The sequence below is a fragment of the Lissotriton helveticus genome, chromosome 9, assembly GCF_964261635.1.
Source record: "Lissotriton helveticus chromosome 9, aLisHel1.1, whole genome shotgun sequence".
In the NCBI taxonomy this organism is placed as follows: Eukaryota; Metazoa; Chordata; class Amphibia; order Caudata; family Salamandridae; genus Lissotriton; species Lissotriton helveticus.
Genome location: NC_136070.1, coordinates 504,687,291 through 504,708,788, shown reverse-complemented (window position 1 = coordinate 504,708,788; position 21,498 = coordinate 504,687,291). Strand labels below are relative to the sequence as shown.

Sequence of the window (21,498 nt, the reverse complement as noted above, 5' to 3'; positions counted from 1 at the left end):
CGGGAATGTCGCTGTTTCGAAGGAGATGTTGTTGGGGTGCGATGGCAGCGTCTGCTTTGTTGAATACGTGGTGTGGGCATGGGTCTGACGGAGATCCTGAGTGGATGGAGTTCATGACCTTGCGTGTCTCGTCTTCGTTGACGTTGGACCAGGAGGTCAGGCGGTTGGCGCTGGTGGTGTTCACAGGGGAGGTGGGGTCTGGCGTAGTGGGGGCGGTCATGGTGTTGAAGCTGTCATGGATGTCAGCGATATTGCGGTGGAAGAAGATGGCCAGTGAGTTGCACAGTTCTTGTGAGGGCAATATGTCGTTGGCGTTGGCGCTGGAGTTGGAGAGTTCCTTTACGATGCTAAAAAACTCTTTGCTGTCGTGTGCGTTGTTATCCAGGTGGTCTTTTAAGGAGGATCTCTTGGCTAATCTGATGAGGTGGTGATGTCTGCGGGTGGCATCCTTGTGGGCTATGTGGTTGTCCGGAGTGCGTTCTTAGAGCCATATCTTCTCCAGTTTCCGGCATGCACGTTTGGAGGTCTGCAGCTCGTCTGTGAACCAGGTGGCTCTCTTTCTGGCGTGGTTGTTGGAGGGTTTCTTGAGTGGGGCGAGGGTGTTAGCGCAGTCGTCGATCCACTCTCTGAGGTTGTTGGCTGCGGTGTCTGGGTTGGTGGGGTCGGTGGGTGGATTTTGGGCAAGGGTGGTGATCAACTGGTCTTCGGTGACTTTGCTCCAGCAGCGGCGAGGTAGCTGTTGGGTGCAGTGGTGCGTGGTTGGTTTATTGAAGGTGAAATGGATGCAGCAATGGTCGGTCCAGTGGAGTTTGGTGGTGTGGTCGAAGGTGACGTGGGTGCCTGTGGAGAAGACGGGGTCCAGCATGTGGCCAGCGGCGTGGGTGGGTGCGGTGACGAGTTGTCTGAGTCTGAGGTTGGCCAGGTTGTCGATCAGGGTGGCAGAGTTGGCATCGTTGTTGTTCTTGAGGTGGAAATTCAGGTCCCTGAGGAGGATGTAGTCCGTGGAGGCGAGTGCGTGGGTGCTGGCCAGGTCGGCGATGGTGTCGCTGAATTGAGCTCGGGGGGGTCTGTAGATGAGTGTTCCTCTGAGGGTGGTGTTGGGGTCGGTGTGGATCCGGAAGTGCAGGGGTTCGCGGTGTTGAAGGTGTCGTCTGCGTGGGTGGCGACCTTGAGGGTGGACTTGTGGACAATAGCTATTCCTCCTCCGATTCCGTTGGGCCGGTCCCTGCGGGTGATCTTGTAGCCGTCCGGGATGGCTATGGCGATGTCGGGTGCCGAGGAGTCGATCCACCAGGTCTCGGTCAGGAAGGCCACGTCTGGGGCGGAGGTGTCGAGCAGATTCCAGAGCTCGACGGCATGTTTGCATGCGGAGCGGGTGTTGAGGAGTATGCAGCGGAGGTGGTTGGGTCCAGTCCTTGGAGGTTTGGTGGCTCTGTCACAGGTGAAGCTGCAGGTGTGGCAGGAGAAAGGTCCGTGAGTCAGTTTCGGGGCAGCTTGGAAGCAGGTGTGGTTTCGGCCGGCTTTGAGTGCGTAGAGGGTGCTGGCGTCATAGCGGAGTCTGGGGTTGTGGCGTTCGCGGGGTCCTGGGATTCTGGGATGGGGCGCAGTCCAGGCGCGGACGGGCGCAGACGGGCTTGCCTTTGGCACACCAGCTGCGCGCGATTGCTCTGCGGCCGCTGCACGCGCCAGCTGCGCGGCCTCCATAAGAGGGGTATGGAGAGGGAGGAGCAGCTGGGAGGGGGGAGCAGGAAGGAGCGGGAAACGGCAGGAAAACAGGCGGGCGGCAGGGAGCAGGAACGAGGCAGCTGGCGGCCGTGTGGTGGCGCGGGGAGAGACCTGCCTCTGAGCAGGGTCAGAGGTCGCTCAAAGGGGGTAATCTACAACAAAACCCTTGCCTACTAAGGCAATCAGTTGTATTCCACACAACAAACCACCTGCATACCGGATTTTACAGGATGTAATAACAATCCACAATTAAGGCCTATTGGCTTTAACATATGTTTTTAAAAATAAGTAAGTCAGGTCTCCTGCCTTTGCCGTACCCTTCTCTAACAGTTCAGACCTATAGCAACATTCCCTTTGACCAATTAGGCCTATCAAAATGGCTTGTCACCATAAACAACTCCTGTCTATTAGATTGAGCATACTCTTTGTAACATTACAACCATTGCCATAGAGTCATGAAATATTAGCCCCCACTTTTTTGCCTGGTGTAATTTCAAACTAGTGGTGCACACGGTCCCTGCTAACCAGGTTTCCAGTGCCAGATCTCTCTCCTAAACACTGCACCATGATTGGCACAACTTCAGGTGCTGCCCTGTAAGTTCCTAGTAAATGATACCCCTGCTTCCTAGGGCATGAGTATAGAAGAGGGTCCACTGGGGCTGCAGCAAGTATTGTGCCACCCCAGGGACCCCTTGCAAAACAATCTATACTACCATTGCAGGCTGTGTGTCTCGGTGCAGAAAAATCCAAAGATTCGACATGGCACACAGCCCTGTGTGGCATGCCCCTGATACACTGCATAAGGTATAGGTAAGTCACCCAACCTGCAGGCCTTTAGCTCTAAGGCAGGGTGCACTATATCCTATGTGTGTGCATATCAGCATGAGCAGATATTCTCCTACAATGTCCAGTCTATTCTCAGATATTGTAAGTGCACAGGGAAGCCATAAAGAGTACATGGGCTGGATAATGTGTCGAAACAAGGTTCCTGGTTCCATAATGGCTTCACTGATCTTGAATTAATAGATCCTCACTGATGCCAGTGGTGGATTTATTAATACATTCACACAGGAGACCCTTCAAGAAGTTTCCCTAAAAACCTACCAAGCACTGGTGTGGCCTATAACTTGGTTTTGCCAGTCTGCCACTACCAGTCATGTTTATGACCTGATTGGATGAGAGCCAGTACTCTCAGAGAATAGAGAGAAAGGCTGCTCTGGTTGGATGTGCTTCACACCTCCTCCAGAACAACGTTGCCTTCCAGTAACAACCCTAAATTCAGTATTTAGGTGGCACCTTGAGACCTGAACATCACATTATACGGACAAGAGAAGGTAAAGAACAAAGACGAGCTGATGTCCGAGGACTGACACCCTCCTGTAAAAGAAACTGGCACCAAACCCTCTCTGCAGCGTGGAAGACTCGACAATTGTGGTATGCAGTCTCGTCCTATGACTGTGAGGCCTCCAAGAACTCTAGAGCACCTCCATCCTTAAAGAAATTGCCAAGAAGCTCCCTTGGAGTGAAGGTATCACTCAACTGCTCACTGCAGGCACCTAAACCTGTGAAGTCCGGTTTGTTGACTAGCTGCTACCCGATGACCTTGACACATCACAGAAGCAAGAAAAGGTACAAAACCTTCAAAGGGTAAGATCTGTCTCCTCACCAAGTTTCTGGACATCAGAACCTACAGGAGCCATGGCGTACCAATACCTGGGGCACCGGACCCCCAATGGCAAACACAGAGAAGAAGAGTCCACTATGAACTTCAATGACTCCAGAAGCAAGCACCCATTGAGACCCGAGACCCACTTTCTAAGTGGCCCAGCTGTCCGAGATCGCCTCTCCAAGTTGCCTGCTCCTGTACCCGAATACCTCAAGATGACGAAGCCTGAATGACCTGTCTACTCTACACATGGCCCCACTGGCCCCGGTAAAGATGAACCAGCGGTGGTCCCCTGGCCCCCAGACCCAAGCGACTTCCCCCCTCCAAGGCACTCAGCAATCTGCTACCGGCCGATCCGGGACGCTCCCAAACTTCTTGGGCTGAACTTTGGACCTGGTCCAGACATCGATCTAAAATGAGAAGGTGAACTTCGTGAAAGCAGTGCCTGCTTTTATATGTGTTTTTGCTTTTCCCCATTGCCTTCAATGGTGCGTAATTGCGCACAAAAGTGATATGTTTTCCAAACTTTGAAAAATCGTAACTCCGAAAGTACTTACTTTAGAACTGTGTTACGGACCACATAACATTGTATACTATGTTTATTACTATTTTTATTAATTGGTCTCAGAATTATTCTTGAGTGTGTGTCTCATTTACTGTCTCTGTGAGTACAACAAATTCTTAGCACTACCCTCTAATAAGCCTAAATGCTCTCCAACACTACCACAAAAAGATCATTAGTATTATCTAATTCAGCCTTTGTGTACCAGTGAGGGATTCACTGGACTCTCTGTATAGTGTACTTTGTTTTAGTACACTATATAGATAGTCAGCTTTCTACACAAACACTCTGGCAAGGGCCAACATACATTTAAACCTACTCTGTTTGTTTAAGGGGATAACACTAAAACCTTAAATTCATTGATTGAGAGAAGACTTCATTGCTCCGTGCTTTGGCTGGTCATTGATAGATTAGAATGTCTTCCAGTTAATTTAGGGCCAGATATATGACCCGTTTTTGCATGTGCAAACGGGTTTCCGAACCAGTTTGGACATGCAAAAACATATTGGGCCATGTACATAGCCTATTTAGCGAGTCACCATTTTTTGGGGACTCAGTAAACAGGTTCTGCGACTCGCTATTTGGAAGGGGCGTTCCCTTCCAAATAGCGAGTCTCAAATCAATGTACTAATATTTTACGACCGCAATTGCATTCGCAAAACACTTGCATTTACCACCTACTTCAAGAAGGTGGTAATGCAGTTGCAAAAGGGAAGGGGTCCCCAGGGGACCCTTTCCCCTTTGCAAATGCATGCAAAATAGTTTTTTAAGGGCAGGCAGTGGTCCCAGGGACCACTGCCTGCCCTTAAAAAATGAAACAAAAAAGTTTCATTTTTTTAGAATGCATCCTGTTTTCCCTTAAGGAAAATGGGATGCATTAAAAAAAAACTGCTTTATTAAAAAGCAGTTCCGCAGAGTGTGGCCAGCCATCATGGCCGCGGAGAAATGACATCGCTCAGCTCCGCGAAAGAGCCCTGTGTGAGAGTGGTTTTCGCTGCCATTCCCAGGCAGATGGCAAACAAAGTGCTGGGACTAAGCAGTTAAACGATAGGGATCACTCTGGATAACCTGTTTGGGGTGAGCGGAGGCCCGAAATCAGCCCTTGGATGAATATCGGTATTGCTGCCACCTAGCCATAATAGCAGACGCATCCTGCAGCAGTTGACATTACCTTCACACTCGGAGGCAGCATACCCAGGACGCCAATGCCCCTTTGAGCAACGCGGGAGCTGCAGTGTGGCAGCAGCGGGCCATGAGAGGTTCTGAGCTGTGATGCAGAATCCCTGAAATGGCGGTCCTTCTTAGTAGAGTCAATCAGAAATAGCGGATGTCCCCTGGAGGTGCAGACGACATCAGAGCCCAGGAGGGGGCCACTGAACAGGTGTCCATCCTCGATTGACCTCAGATGCTGCAAGGGGGCCAAGGCCTTCACACCAGGCACACATGAGACGGTAGGAGCTGCCCCTCCGCGACGGCGCGACTGAACACTAGAGATGAAAGCGAAGGGCTGAGCCCATGGTGGGCAAGCCAAGAAGCAGGCGGTTTTCCCAGGCCAGTCCAGCTGAGCCGTTCTGCGCGAAGAGGGGGTGAGGAGCTCCGAAGAGGTGCCTGGCCTTGTGCCTGACCCAAAAACGGCGCCCACTGTCCTTCCAGCCAGGCCACAGTGAAACCAGCACAGATAGCGACAACAGAGCCCGCACATTTCGTGAGCTGGGAATAATCACATTCTAGCAGGCACCATAGAAGTGAGCGGTCCACCTGGAGGAGAGGGGTCTGCCCGGGCTCTGGCACCCCTGAGAGCAAAGCAACGCCACCACAGATTCCTCACAACGAGGACGCTCCCCACACGCTCCCCACCCCCCTGATCTCGTGACTCTGAAATGGAGGGCAGTGGAGAGCGACAAGGAGCTACCCGTATGCCACCCAAAAAAGGACAACCGAACAAGGTCTCCACCTACTCCGGGCTCCCAAAGCGGGAAAAGTGCAGGAGGAAGAAGGCATCCAGGGGAAAAGGGAATGGCGCTCACCCGGGAGGACCTCCTCGCAACCTTGAAGGAATTTAAAAGAGAGCTCAGACATTACAGGACATTAAGGCGGACATAGGAGCCTCCTTTGACTCCTTCAAGTAGGAAATGGGCCCAAAAATGATTGAGCTTCAAGCAGATGTAGACTCCATTGGGGTGCGCACCCTCGACCTAGAGGCGAAATGCCAGGACCTGGAGGGCCGAATCCAATCATTAGAGGATGGTGCGGAATCCCTCTCTGCCAATTTAAACTCTGCCCTGCTCAAGTGTGAGGACCTGGAGAACCGCTCCCGAAGGGATAACATCAGGGTGCAGGACCTAGAGGAAGAGAAAGAAGGAACGGACCTGGAGGCATACATGGTGGATCTGTTCACTAGCATCATAGGCGAAGGGGCGCAAGACGTACACCTGGAACACGTCCACAGAGTGGTCCAAACTCTACATGGGGAAAAAACCTCCAGAGAGACATCCTGGCCAAATTCGCCTCCTTTAAGGTCAAGGAACTGGTGCTCCGGAAAGCTTGAGACAGAGAGCTGGTAGACTACCAGGGGGCATCCTGCGCTTTTGTTCCAAGATGTCGCCCAGGCCACGCTGATGTGTCGCCAACAATTTCGGCTCATCACATCCACCCTGAGGGAGTGCCACATTAAATATAGGTGGACCTACCCATTCAATCTTGCCTTTTCCCTCAATAGCACACAGCAGCATTTTACGGAGGTGGAGGGGGCGCTGACCCTCCTTGGTCTGAGGAGAGCGTCGCCACAAAGAGAGGCCTCGCCAAAAAAAGCACTCAACGAACTGCCCCCTGGCCGGGGAGCTCCTGGCCTTGGCAAACACCTATAAAAGCAAACAAGAATTAGTTGTGATGAGAATACATAAGCATCTGGCCTTGTATGCATGTAATAAGATTACTCCGCTTAAACTGCAGAAGTGCTCATTTTCCCGAACAGATTGAAAGCGCTGTAGAGCCATCCCCGGGGTGCTTGGAAGCCCTTAGGGATAGGACAGGGGCGACAGAGGGGTCTCCGCCTTTCTTCTATTATCGCAAATCAGGACACACCAGCTGACAATCGCCGCTTAGCTGTTTGCAGCAGAGATGGGAACATTACAGAGATAAGGTCTTCTAGAGCACTCTCACGAGGCTCTAGGTGCGGGAGTGGTCTTGCTCCAGTAGCCTCCCAAAGATGAAGTCCAACTGGACTCTGCAGAATCCTGAACAGTTCATGTTTTTTGTTAATTTTAATGTGTTTTTTCATGTATTACCCAGGGTACACAACTCGAAAGTAATGAGGGGATCCCAGGGGAGGGGGTGGGGGATCCCCGCTACTGAATTCGACAGGACGAAGGGGCGGATGGGGGTTAAACTAATGTGGTGGCATGTTAGGGGCCTTAACTCCCCTAATAAAAGGCAAAGCTTTTCGAAATTTCTAGGGGACCAGGGTCCACAACTGGTGGCCATGCAGGAGACTCATCTTAAAAAGGGAGAGGAATTAAGGCTGAAGCATAGGCACTACCCCATGATATATTGAGCAGCCAGATCCAGGAAACAAAACGGAGTTGCCCTGTTGTTGCTCTCCTCCACTCACTTTCACCTAGAGGCCTCGAAAAGCGACAAGGAGGAGAGATTTATTATGGTTAGGGGGCTGTTAGGTCGGCCCTGCTCAATTGCCACAGTGTACGCACTTAATACAGGACAGGCTGATTTTATATCAGCCTGTCTCGCCTCCCTGGCGGGATTTGCCTCAGGGGAAATTATTATCATGGGAGATTTTTGTCTCATCTGGGACTCACAGATGGACACCACATACCCACTGGGGGTGTTTAGCAGGACACTGAAACTGTCCCTACAACAACTGTGGCTGCTGGACATCTGGAGGGTACTCAATCCCACCATGCTGGACTAGTCTTTCTTTTCACATGCCCACAGGCCGTATTAAAGGATAGACCATATATTTGTTAGTCAATCACTCTTACATGTGTGCACAGCCTCCCTCTTCCTCCCCATAACCATCTCGGACCATGCTCCCCTGACCTTGCATATTAAATTGGCCAGCCCTACATTCCAAATTGACTAGATGGTATTTCCCAGATGTATTGTGCAGGGACACATTACACAGAGACGACCTCCATAAAGCTATTAGGGATTTTTTCACAGCTAACGATCCTGTAGACACATCACCAGCAAACAATTGAGACGCCTTCAAGGCATATATAAGGGAACATTGCATTGCCCTTGTTACCACCCTGATGAAATTCCAGCCGAAAGAACGTTCTGCGTTAGAACAAGAGCTGCTCAAGGCGGGAAAAACACATAAGGACATGCCTTCGGTACCAACCCTCAGAAAAGTCACAGCCCTCAGGCGGATATTGAATGCCATCTATACTAATAGAGCTGAAAAGACCATCCTGAGACTCAAGGACCACGGTTACAAGGGGAAAGATAAGGTAGGCTCCCTCTTGGCAAGGCAACTACGGGTTAAACAGGAAAATAACTATTTGAAGCAAATCATTGACTGCAATGGGGTCATTCATACAAGCGAAGAGGGGAAGGCAGGAGCATTCCATGACTTCTACAGCACTCAATACCAGACTGAACCACCCCTAGTGACAGACCAGACGCAATATTTAGATGCTCTAGAGTTTCCTCAAGTCCCGGCACCAGCTAATGAGGAGTTGGGCAGCGGCAGATCACAAGTAAAAAGTTCAGGCAGTCATTGATTGCCTTAAACGACATAAATCCCCGGGCCCAGATGGGTTTACAGCACAGTTCTATCGAACGTTCGCTTCCTAACTAACTCCTCAGCTTACTACTCTTTTCAATGATATTGCGACAGGCCAAGCAGTGTCCCCCTCCATGGGGGAAGCTCTGATCCCGATAATCCCGAAAGCGGGAAAGGACCCTCAAGAGTGAACCTCTTAAAGACCTATCGCTCAGTTAAATCTCGATGCAACAATGTATTAAAAAAATGTTGACTACTAGACTAGAGAGTCCTACCCACTCTTATTCACCCCGACCAATCAGGGTTTATTAAAGGGCACCAAACCCACGACAATCTCTGAAGGGTATTTCACCTCATAGATAAGGCCCATAAGAAACGGATCCCTGCAGCCCTTTTATCCCTTGATACAGAGAAAGCCTTTGACCGAGTCGACTGGGCTTTCCTACAGCTTTCTCTGCATCAATTTGGTTCTGTGAGTCCTTCCTGGGGACGGTGAGGGCCAATTATAGTACCCCAAGATCCAGGGTTTTAGTGAACGGGTGGCCTCTGATTATTTTAACTCAGTTAGGGGTACCAGACAGGGCTGCTCCCTCTCCCCGATGCTCTTCGCCCTTAGCATCGAGCCTTTTGCAGCAATGATGAGAGCGAACCCAAGGATTAGTGGGATTAGGTTTGGCTCGGATCACCACAAAATGTTGTTGTTTGCAGACAATGTCCTCCTGCTGATAACCAACCCAGTTGTCTCCCTGCCCGAAATACATCAGGAACTAGGGCAGTTTGAAAAGGTTTCAGGTTTCAAGGTCAACCTCTCTAAATCTCTCATATTAAATTTAACGCGGCCCCCAGTGGTGCAAGGAGCCGTAGAGGAGACGTCCTCCCCCGTTGCTTAGACAACTTAAAACTGACTTTAAAAGGTGGAGCGCCCCATACATTTCCTGGATAGTCAAATTAATGCGGTACAGATGAACAAGCTTCCCTGCCTTCTTTATCTCTTCTAGGGGCTACATATCCTGCCTGAGAAGGGGAAATTTAAGGAATTGAGATCCATGATCACCAATTTAATCTGGCAGGGTCAAAGAGCACGTCTCCCCCACCTCCTCCTGACGTGGCCGCAACTCAAGGGAGGCCTTACTCTCCCGGATTTCCTACTATATTACAGAGCGGCTCAGCTGCTGGTCCTGGGTGAATGGTCACTTAGGGAATCGGAGAAACTATGGTTCCACAGAGACAGACAGGTGACAGGTAGAACCATTTGGGACCTGCCGTGGAGACAGATGGCTGACAGGTAGGCCAACACCTATATGAGCATACCCACAGCAACAACCCTCCAGGTATGGGACACAGTGACCAAAACTCTACCATTGACCACGTTTCCACCCCCCTACACCCCAATTAATTTTAGCACTGCCTTCACCCCAGCGCTTAGAGAATGGCCTTTTGATCGTTGGAGAGAGGGAGGATGCCTCATGATCTCGAACCTCTTCACCAAGGGGAAGATATGCTCCCTCGCTGACTGCAGAACCAACTTCCTACTTCCACAAACTGAAGGCTTCTATTATGCGCAGTTAGTAGATTGGGTCCAGCAGCCGCAGATGCAACAGGTGGCCACCAGAGAACTGCTCCCGTTGGTAAAAATACGTCCAAACCGGCATTGCAGGGAGGGGGTGCATCTCCTTTCTCTATACACTTTTGCTTACACTTAGCTCGCAGCGGTCACTGCGCCACAAAACATTTTGGGAGGGCATTCTACCGACCCCACCTTACGACAAGCACCAGGAGTCCCTTTACAAAGACATTGTGAAATACAACCTCTTCATGTTCCTGAGGGAGGCCCACTATAAAACTATGTGTGACTGGTACCTTTACCCACAGAAGCTACACTCAATTTTCCCTGACACGTCTGATCACTTCTGGCAGGGTTGCGACCTTCTGGGGGATTTTAGACATATATGGTGGGATTGTTCCGCCATACAACCCTTATGGAAGGAAATATTATCCCAGATCAGGCAAATATTGGGATACCTGATTGGGGACTCCATGGAACATATACTCCTGGGAGTTCGCAGCTCAATTCTCAAGTATCAGACCCAAAGAGACCTTTTCATCATGTTGCTGTGTCTGGGTGCGGCCAAGATGGCACTTGAAGCAACCTGGAGAGAAACCGGAGGCTCCCTCACTTACACAATGGCACGCCCACCTGTGGTGCACATTGGCCCTCGAATGTCGGACAATGTCGAGGACTCCAGTACGGGCTTCGACTATGTTTGGAGCCCGCTAGTATGCTATCTATCGGAGGTGCTTCCACTATCTGCATGCGGTCCAAGACCGAGGGCATTACATCTCTTGCTGATACAGTGGGGGGCTCCTCCTGACCAAAGCTGGGGCCCTGGGTTTTCCCCCACTCCAACGTGGGCCCTCGCATGCAGGACACGGGGGCTCCCTTCAAGACCCCCCCCCTCACATACTAGAACATAAGCCTATGTGTCTCCCTGGGTATGGTTGGTTTTAACCATTTTTTGTCATTATCCATTGGTGTTTGTTCTTTTACTGAATGTGGTGTTCAAATATATCAGCACTCAACTTTGGGGACATGCATTCCTCCTGTACTGTGGTTAATATGTTTGCATTCAGAGTGTGCACAAGTTTCCCCTCTCAGAAAATGCTCACAGTGGCAGTCCGAAACTTGTCATTAAACTGTGCTTATACTATAGCTATCTACTGCATGGATTATGCTCCTGTGAAGACGGTTTGAACGCAATATGGTTTCTATAAAATGTTTGTAACCTTTGCATAAAATTCAATAAACAGATTTTGATACAAAAGCAGCAGTCCCAGACATGGTGATCTGCTGAGCCCAGCAGGCCACCGTCCCAGGGAGGGCTGGCATTCTCAATGGGTTCCCAAATTGCAAGAGGCTCATTAATATTAATGAGCCTCGCAATTTGCGACACCATTGGGAATCGCAAAATAGTGTAAACACACTGTTGTACATTTCATTTAGCGCCTTGTAATCTGCGACTCGCAATGTGTCACAAATTCCGAGGCGCTAAATGAAAGGGACATACATCTGGCCCGTAGATTTATACACTTTTAAGGATCTCTTCATGTTCGTCTATGACCAAGCAAAGATCAAAACACCTTGTTGAAGATTTTGAGAAAGGCTCAGTGAAATGAATGTGAACATATTCTCACAAAGATAAGGAGACCTTGGACGCCCACCCGTTTTGACCTTTACATGATTACAAGTGTTATTTTTAAATAAGACCTCAACATCCGAATTTTTTGGTTCTAATATGTAGATTAGTTAATCCTACTTGTCACCCACGAGGTTATCGAGGCGACGAGCATGTGAGTAGGACAAGCCAAAATCTGGCTGTGTCTTTGATGTACTGTGGGATAAATGAAAAAGTCAGGTTTCCAACTTCTTGTGGAATTCGAGAAGCAAAAAGGAGGTCCTGATGTATTGGGGGAGGTCATTCCAGGACTTGGCAGCGATGAATGACAATTCAAGACCTCTGGCGCTGCTTCTGTGGACATGCAGAGTGTATGCGAGTGACGCTGAGTTCAATTGTCTCTGGTTGGTTGGAAGAAGTGTAGGCGGAGGTTGAGGTATTTCCTATGTAGTTAAGAGCTTTAAATGCATGGGTGAGAAGCATGAACTCATGCATTTCTGGATGAGGCCAATGGAGCTCTCTGAGGTGAGGCAAGATGTGGTAGCTGCGAGGTCAGTTGAGGATGAGTCTGGTGGTGGTGTTCTGCATCGTCTGGAGTCTGTGCATGAGGTGGGCTGGGATTCTCATTCCGGAGCAGAGTGTATTGCCGTAGTCTAGTCTGCTCATAATGAGGGCTTGTGTGACAGTAGGTCTGGTGGAGACGCTTGAAGATCTTATGTAGCATTCGTCGGAAGGGGAAACATGAGGAGGTGAAGCATTGTTCTGCGATACTATGGTGAGTTTGTTGTCCAGGAGGAATCTAATGTTTCTGGTATAATCTGATGGGATAGGCATGGGTCCTAGTTCCGTAGGCCATGAGGGGGAATCTCTTTGTGAGATCAATATATTCATCTTCTCTGTGCCATTTTACCTCTGTCAGATATATTGATTTTTTAAGTTGAGATGGATGAGAGGCCTACTCAAGTAATAAACACTATCTTTGTTAGGGTGACCCACCAGAGTCACTAAATAAACCTGCATTTAACCCTCTGGTGGATTGGCACAAAAGCAGCCAGGCTTAACTTAGAAGCAATGTTTAAAGTATTTATGTAGCACAGCAACAGTAATAAAGTAAAAACACAATGAGAGAAAAATCACAAACCAATTAAATAAATAAAGAATATGTTAATACATAAAATAACACCAAAATTACAACAATCCAGTAAGTAGAAAAGAGTTACGAATTTTAAAACTTTGAGGTAAAAATAGCGCCAAAAAGTACAAATGGTCACTCACGTTATCCGTTCGCACTGGAGTGTGTCAGTCACAAGTTCAGATCAACCACGATGGAGCATAGGTTGAATACAAGGACCAGGTTGATTGCGGGGAATAATTTACTGTCTGCCGCAGTCCAAGTCCACAGAAGGAGCCTTAGCTGGAGCTTTGCACTGGTGGGAGCCAAGATATCATTGTTGTTGGCGTGAACAGCAGGTTGCCACTGAAACTTAGCATTTGCGGGAGATGCCAGCAGTTGCTGCTGACACGAAGAATCTGCTTGTGGTCACGAGAACGGAAGGTCTGGCTTTTTACCTGTATCTCAGTCCGCACAGTTTTGAAGTAGGAGGAGTACACTTGGAGGCCAGCCGAGGATCCGGGACCGTATGGAGCACATGGGAATCATGAATCATTCTAGCAGAATCCCTTTAGCAAATAAAAATCTCTTCGAGGGCCCCACCCCCTTACTCCACCACTCTTCAAATGCTCCTCCTGGAGCACTGCTCATTGGGGGATGGTCCCCATGGATGCAGAGGCCAGCAGCCAGGCTTAGGCAGGTCCAGGTGCTGGACAGCTGGGCAGTTGCAGGCAAGGCCTCTGGAAGCTTGTTGGGTACCTGTGGCTCAATCAGGAGGGCAGATTACTGACTCTTGAAGTCACTTTTGGGATTCCTGGGTTCAAGGAAAGCAGGTCCAGTCTTCCATCTACAGACACATGGGCAGTCCTTCTTTTGAATTTTGAGCATTCCTGTTGTGTGGTACTTACTGGTAGTAACAGGAGTTTTTTTTTCATCATCTAAGGGGACTTCATCCCCCAAAGAGCAGTGTGCAAGAAGGAGCATTTGCAGAATTGTGGAGAAAGGGGGCGGGCCTCCGACGAGCTCTCGGCAATCCTGCTGTGTGGGACTTACGGGTGCTAACAGGAGGGGTTCTTGGCCCCCAACAACCCTCAGCATCCAAGGGGACTATATCCCCCAACGAGTAGCATCCCACGAGACACACTTGCAGAGTGGTGGGAAAAGGGGGCGGGGCCTTCGACGGGCTCTTAGTTAGCATTTTTTGGTCAATGAGATATTAAATGATTTGCCTATAAATACGACATTGAGCCGAAACTCAGATTTTAACCTCGTTTCATAGTTCAGCTTTACCTACAAGGCTGTATCTCATCCACCTTCCACAAACCATAAGGGTCTAAACACAACAAAGCAACAGGCTATTCTATTCCTGTTTCACACACTGTCCATGTAGGCATCATTTACATTTTTGTAGGTAGACAAACCGTGCTCCCTCTGTCAGCACTTTAGAAGAGAAGCACACGTTGTGCATTGTTCAGAAGAGAAGCCCACGGTGCTTATAAAGATGCACATGACAGGATGGAGCACTGGGCACTGTTTACATGCATGTGCGGTGTTCAGTTGTGTCATCGCTGAATCATGCATGTTCACAGACTTGTCTTTCATCAGCCTCCAAGCCCGAGCTGATGGAGCCTAATGTATTAAGCAGAAAGCAGAAGCAGCAGTTGATGGCAGTAAGTCACACAGCCACTCATGCATGATCCTGTTGCGGAAAGCAGAACATGGGATATTACGATATTTCTCTACTTGTTTTGCATTTTGGCATTATGACATTTTAACTCCACTATAGTAAAATATATTTAGTACTGGTTTGGAATGGGAACCAGAAAATGGATGCTTCACATTCTGTTCCCAGTTTCAAAGACTGCGTCATGCTGTATCAGATATGTGTGCAAAAATGGCACACATATCACGGCCTGTTTTTTTCTCAATTTTTGTCGAGATGCGCAGATCCGTGATTTGCGGGAAGTGTTGTTTTATAAAAATGTTTTTGGGTGCAGGTGGGGTCCCTAGGGGACCCCAGAACTGGGCATAGGAGGGTCAGGGTACTCCTATCCTTTCCCCTTTTCTTTATTCTTCACTTTTTATAAGATTCGGCTTAGTCTGGGTCCCAAAATGGCTACCAACAATTCCTGGTTGAAGTGTTGGCAGCCAATCAGATCCCTGCATGAGATCGGTTGGATTTGTGGAGGGTCCGGAACCCTATATATACAAATGCGTTTTTCCTTTAATAGCTCGAAAACTACTGAATGCATTTACACCAAATAACACAAGGACTCTTTCTGGAGCAAGAGCTGGCTTTCTGCTAAATTTGTTGTAATTCCGTCCAGCATTTTAGGCTGTAGCATTTTCCTAAATCTTGGCGGGAAACTGCATGGAGAAAGAGCGTTATGGAACCCTCTTTTTCTCAGCTCCCCACTTGATGAATCATTCCAAAACTGTCGACACAGCAGCTGAACTACCAGTACTAATTCGAATTTTGGACATTTCTGGAAGATTCGTCAAACAGTGCTAAAGTTATTGACAAGACCAAAAATTATTTTTCTATGGAAACTAGGTCCTAACTATAACTACCTACTGACGACCGCCAGTAGGTAATATACATACATACACACACACACACACACACACACACACACACACACACACACACACACACACACACACATATATATATATATATATATATATATATATATATGTGTGTGTGTGTAAAGGCTTCTGATATATTGTTATGATACTTTACAACTGATATTCTTGATTGACATGACCTTTTCTCAATTGCTGACCTGTGCAGCTTAAATTTAATGTGATCTTTGTACATCGGTTCACTAGACATCAAAGTAAGAGCTGATGATACTGAGAATATATAATCTGCAGGTGAAAGTCAGTAATTTGACTGAAGAGATTGTTCTACCTAGTTATATAGCCTACAGCTAGGAGAAGAGGTGTGTTTCTAATGACTGCGATCCTCCTCTTGAAAAAGAAGAGAGGAGTAAGATTATATTTGGCCTTACCTGAGAAGCATAAGCAGAATCTTTTGAGTCGCCTGCGCTTTTATTATTTTCAGTTTCTGTGATTCCTACAAATGCAGATTGATAAATATCAGAAAAAAACGATGTCACTTCGTCACAGTGCACAGCTGAAAACTGAACAAATAAAACAGTAGACTATATTTGTGGGAAGCTGCTTTAGAACCTGTGGCCACCGGGGAAAAGAGGTGTACTCCTTCCTGGCCCAGACTTACTATTGGTTAGAAGTTTGCTTACACTCTCTACTGAGCAATACAGTGCAATATCTTTAACTCGAGAATTAATTGTCTTAACATAGATTGAGGCTAAGTCACATATTATGAACACATTAATTCCTTCCTTTTATAACCTGTTATACTTTAAAGGACCTTCAATGCAACAGACTTTACCACTAGTGAACAATATAAGATGACTCTGATCAAGCTGCAAGCAACTCAGCTCTATTTGTGGTAAAACGTTTTGTATTCACTTTCACTTAAACTTTCAACCGTGATAGCACCAGAACTCAGCCTTACCAATTTTTTACAACCATCAAAGCTTTTAGGCAACCTCTATTCACTAAGCTAGTTGCCTGCTTAATAGGTGAGCAAATCGATATTGTCTTACACTCACAGACACTTGCATGCATCACCTTCTACTAAGGTGACAGCCTGACCTCGTTCAAATCTTCCTCTCCCATTTCTTGGAGACATAAAATCCATGTTTCGAAAATCAGGCAATTGGGGACCAGCAAGGATGTGGCTGTCGGAATTGTGTTTGCTTGTGCTGCCTCCCATCTATCTCAGTGTTCATCCTGGCTTCTAGTTTCCAGCTTCAGTGGCTTGTTGTATTACTTGTGGCTGAAGAAATGTTGGAAGTCAAGAGTGGAAGCTATGACCCAGCAGTTGGTGTTTTGTTATTGGGGCTCCTCGGCCCAGCCCGGTGGCCTTCCAGATGCATGCAGGCTGCAACCTTCATTGAACACCCGATAAGGCAAGCAATGTTGGACAGACGGCAGAGGGACCAGAGGCTTGGGGCTTAAGAGAACGTGTCCCCTTCCCTTTGCAGGAACTTGTGTGGCTGGGCTTGAGGCTGTGGATAAAGTGCGCTTTTGTTGGAAAGGGGATTGATCACTACTTCTCCATGCCATGCATGGTGCAATGAGAGGTATGATACACAAGTAGTGCTGGGCTGGTGCCTGGTACAACAGTGTTTTTGGTGCCCCTACCAGGACTCCTTTTCCACGAATTCCCTCACTACCACTCTCCAACTGTGCCACTCCCCTCTCCATAACTCCTCTCTGATATACATTTCATTTTATTAAAGGACTACTCCTAGTTCACTCAGACTCATTTTTGTTATCTGCATGGTACACTTTCTTTGCAGCAGGCACATTATCCCTCTGCACTACTTTACGATGAGTTAAAACTGGCACTAGACAAAATTAGGATCTCTCACCAGCAGTAACATTAATCACCAGAACTATCTTGGCATTGTTATTGTTTCCTGAAAACTACTGTATGCACAAGGAAGTTCACCTACTTTTAAACCTATGTTATTTTTTAAGGCAGCCCCCCCCACCAAACTCCTCCAAACCCCCACCAAAGTCGGCGCCAGGTGTGGCTACATCGTTGCATCACCATAAAGCTGGCATGTGCATGAGCAAGAGTGCATGAATAAAAGGCGATAGCTACTATCGGAAGCATTTGAAGTTTGCTTCATTTGCGTAAACCTCAGTTAATGACGCTTATTGGAGGCACTGCCCAAGTCTGTTGGATTCCATGGCAGGTCTTCCCTTTTTCATGTAAAGAAAAAGGTTTGACCAAGTTTTATCTCTAACTGGTGGTTGGATGACTCCAAAGTCACATGACATAACACATTTCACTTTTCATTAGCTAGGGAAAATATTTGGGAGTGGAGAGTTTCACATCTAGGTGTGGTTGGATAGAAGCACAAGCTCCAGCAAAGGACCCTCCATTAGCCAAAGGATGCAGGCCTCACAATGTGCTTGCTTACTTTTTCCATTATAGCTAGTGAGCTTACAGAAAAAAAGCAAGAAATCAGCACTACGGATTGGATTGATATTTGCAAAGAGTGCTGCTAAGCATATTTATTTAGCAAATTTAGGGCCAGAAGGACAAAGCACTGGTCACAAAAATACTGGTCACAATTACAGTGGTGTGGCTCACTGGTTAGAGGCGGCAGACCCGGAAGCAGAAGTCGGCCTGGGACCAGGGTTCGATTCCCTACGCGGCAGGGTCGTGGACCAGGGTCAGCGGACTCGATAATTCTCGCCTCGGTGCCTACTCTAACCAGGGGTCGCACTCGGCAACTCTGGGCATTAGCTTGCCTAATCTCCACAACGGCCCCATCAACGCCGGGGATGCCTGGCTCCACCTTGGGGATTCCCAGCAGGGACCATCCCACAGGGAAAGCCAGGACAGGTTCCCCAGCGGTATACAGCGCCAGGACGCTGGCTGACAACAGTGCGCTTTACAAGTCTACACATTACATTACAAACCGACCTACGTAAAAATAAGTCGGATCGCAAAATATTGATTCTTAGTGGGTCGCAGTTTGACATACCTCATGAATATTAATGAGGTAGTGCCCAAATTGTGACCCACTAAGAATGGCCACCATCACAAGGATGGTTCCCTACTGAGGGGAGCCGACCATTGAGTCAGTAATTGCTTTTACATACGGCTTTTTGGAGAAAAAAAATACAGCCCGTTATTCTCCCGTTTGCGAATGGCTAATCACTAAATTTTTGTAATCGGTAAAGTTTAAATATTTTCCTACTGAATTTCAGTTGCAAAATATTAATGCATACCAATCTGATTTGATGTTTGGAAGAGATGCCCTAAACACGCCCCTTCCCAATACCAAATCGGTATTTAGTCGCAAACTTAAATTGTGAATCAGTAACTTGTTACCAAATCACAATTTAGTGTACATAAGACAATACCTTTTTGCAGTCACAAATGGCCCGATTCTGTGAATTAAACCCTTTGCAACCACAAAAAGGCTAAGTACATCTGGTCTCTATTTGTAGCTACTTTCACTAATTCCCACTTGTGTAAAAAAAAAAAATAGACAAGCACTGACAAAGCCACTAGGGCTGGTTTTAACGGGCTAACCGAAACGCATGCAAACACAGTCATGCAGAAATGCTGTTCGGAGGCATTAGTCTTTGACCAAAAATAACCAGATAGGGTTTGGCAATTTGCATCCTTTGCATTTTCTAAGGAGCTCTTTATGACTTTTAACAAGGTGAAGTTAAATGCGAAATCAAAAAGACAGAAACCACAGAGATCCCTCAAATATACTTATCAGTGATTATTAAAGAAATAGTTTTTAAATTAATTAATACCGATGAAGGTACTTGCTGTGAATGACACCATTAAGACAGGTACAGTTAAATGAAAAACAACTAAATCGAAGGTTAAACTAATAAGTGTAAATTGCTTACTAAGAATATTTCAATCAAATGGAAATATTTTTATTTTAGGGGATGTAACGTTTTTGCTACAGCTCACAATATTTGTACGCTACTGCTGTTAATCATCACTATAATCGTGGTATTCAACCCCTGTGTGAACAGAAAGAGATGGGGCCCTGCAGCTCCTACAGGAGAGGGAAATGACGCTCACCTAATAACAAATTGCAGCCCTATAATGAATCATCCCTCTGCGTTTTTCCATTTCTTCTTGTATTTGTGCCGTATTTTCCCAGGTCCAAACAGAGAATAGAGTTTCTAGCCTATTTTAAGGCATCCCCAGTCGCGCTTGTGAATGGCATTAGACACGTGATACATTTATTGCACGTACCAACCAACGAGAGATTTTCCTTTGTTTGCATTTTATCCTTGCAGGCACAGAAATCATCAAATGCAATTAAACTGTCAAAAGCGAAAATCAGGGGATTTGTTTCTGCCGAAGCGTTTTTTGAGGTCCTGAAAGAATATATATGCATCTGTAACTTCAATATACTACTTGCATTGGTCTAACAGAAGCTATCATAACACCCACAAAGTATCTAGGTTTTTCCTGTACAAACACAGCATTGAAACTTTATGTTTTGAATTGTCTAGTGAGAAATAAAATCTATAAACCTCCTGAGGCTCTGGGAGAGTGTGCGGTGATACACACACATACGCATGATACTTAAATCTAGCTTGACGTTATCCTATTTGAGAAACTAAGAGCACATATGAGATACTTAAAGATTGATCCTCAGTTCCTGTGGAGAGGTCTAGTCTTAATCTAGAGAACTGACTTTTTGAGCATAAACTAGAGACCTACACCTTGACTCGAGCTTGAGGAAGCATTAGGATATAATGCACTTGTAATAAGGCAGACTGAATATCCCTCACATTTGTGATGGAGTACCCGCCGCCAAACTCTAAATCAGGCCCCTAGTTTCCCATTTCATGCTTGTTTTGATTTGTAGGGTTACCATATTTTGTGGATCATGGGTTCTCTGAGTTATTCAATTTGTCTTTTTCAACCTCCTAGCTTCAAGGTTGCTGTATCTCATGGTTTTTCCCTATTTTCCACAGATCCGTTTCCGTCACATTCTTGCACCTTTATCTCACACAAAGTGCATTTTTTCCTGTGTGTCATACAAGACAGGGACGGGATAACCCTAAAAAATGTTGGCCTGCGAGCGGTCGTTCGGGTTACCAATGTGGGATTACTTGTGATACGGACTGTATTTAAATGCTACTGTACGATTGTACCTAATTTTGTTATGCTTTCTTTAGATTCTTGTTTTTGCATGACATAAATAAAAATATATTAAAAAATACATATATATTGGCGTGAATCCTCCATGTATTTGTCAGTGAGTTAAACCATTGCCAGATATTAAGTCTGACATTCAGAGGCTTCTGCGCTCTGTAGGTTCTTCTGGATACACTTCGTGGTTTGTGGCCTCAGTCTGCACTTATGGAATGTGGTCCTAGAGCAAGGTGAGCATGACTGTTGGCCATGCCTGCAGGTAATGGACAAATATATGCCTAAGTCCAATAGCCCAGGAACTCATTGCACATGGCCTGTGGGTGTGTACAGCGAGCTTAGGTAATGGACACATCATTTGCGCTTTTCATGCCCCTGTAGCCTGCTGCGCGCAAATGGGTGAAGATTTTGCTTTGGGGCCATACTCTGAAACCACCTCAGTGGTCTCAGGTCCACTGTTTATGGCCAGAAGACCTTGGATTGCAGACTTTGGGCCCATGGAATGGGATTTGGCTTTGTCCCACAACCCAATGCACTGATATTTAGCTTGTGTGCAATGTTCTCTACATTCACAGGAATGCTATTAAACATCACATTCCCCTACACTCTAAATCAGTCAATAAACACAGTATCTATTACACTGCAATCTTACAGCATGTATGTTGAAGGACTCATCAGAGAAGATTAAGACGTAATATTTGATGGACTAGCTGGACCTCCCTTGCAATTAAATAGGATGCTCCTTGGCATATTTTGTTTTTTTATTGTTA

At 46.9% G+C, this 21,498-nt stretch overlaps 1 protein-coding gene across 1 annotated transcript in view; it reads right to left on the bottom strand.

Moving 5' to 3' along the window:
• The window catches only part of C9H14orf39 (chromosome 9 C14orf39 homolog), a 1,496,166-nt gene that overhangs the window by 201,110 nt on the left and 1,273,558 nt on the right, over window positions 1-21,498 (bottom strand). Inside the window, exon 15 of the mRNA XM_078660343.1 lies at window positions 15,996-16,060. Coding sequence (XP_078516469.1) covers window positions 15,996-16,060 — 65 coding nt within the window. The remainder of the gene's footprint in view (window positions 1-15,995; window positions 16,061-21,498) is intronic.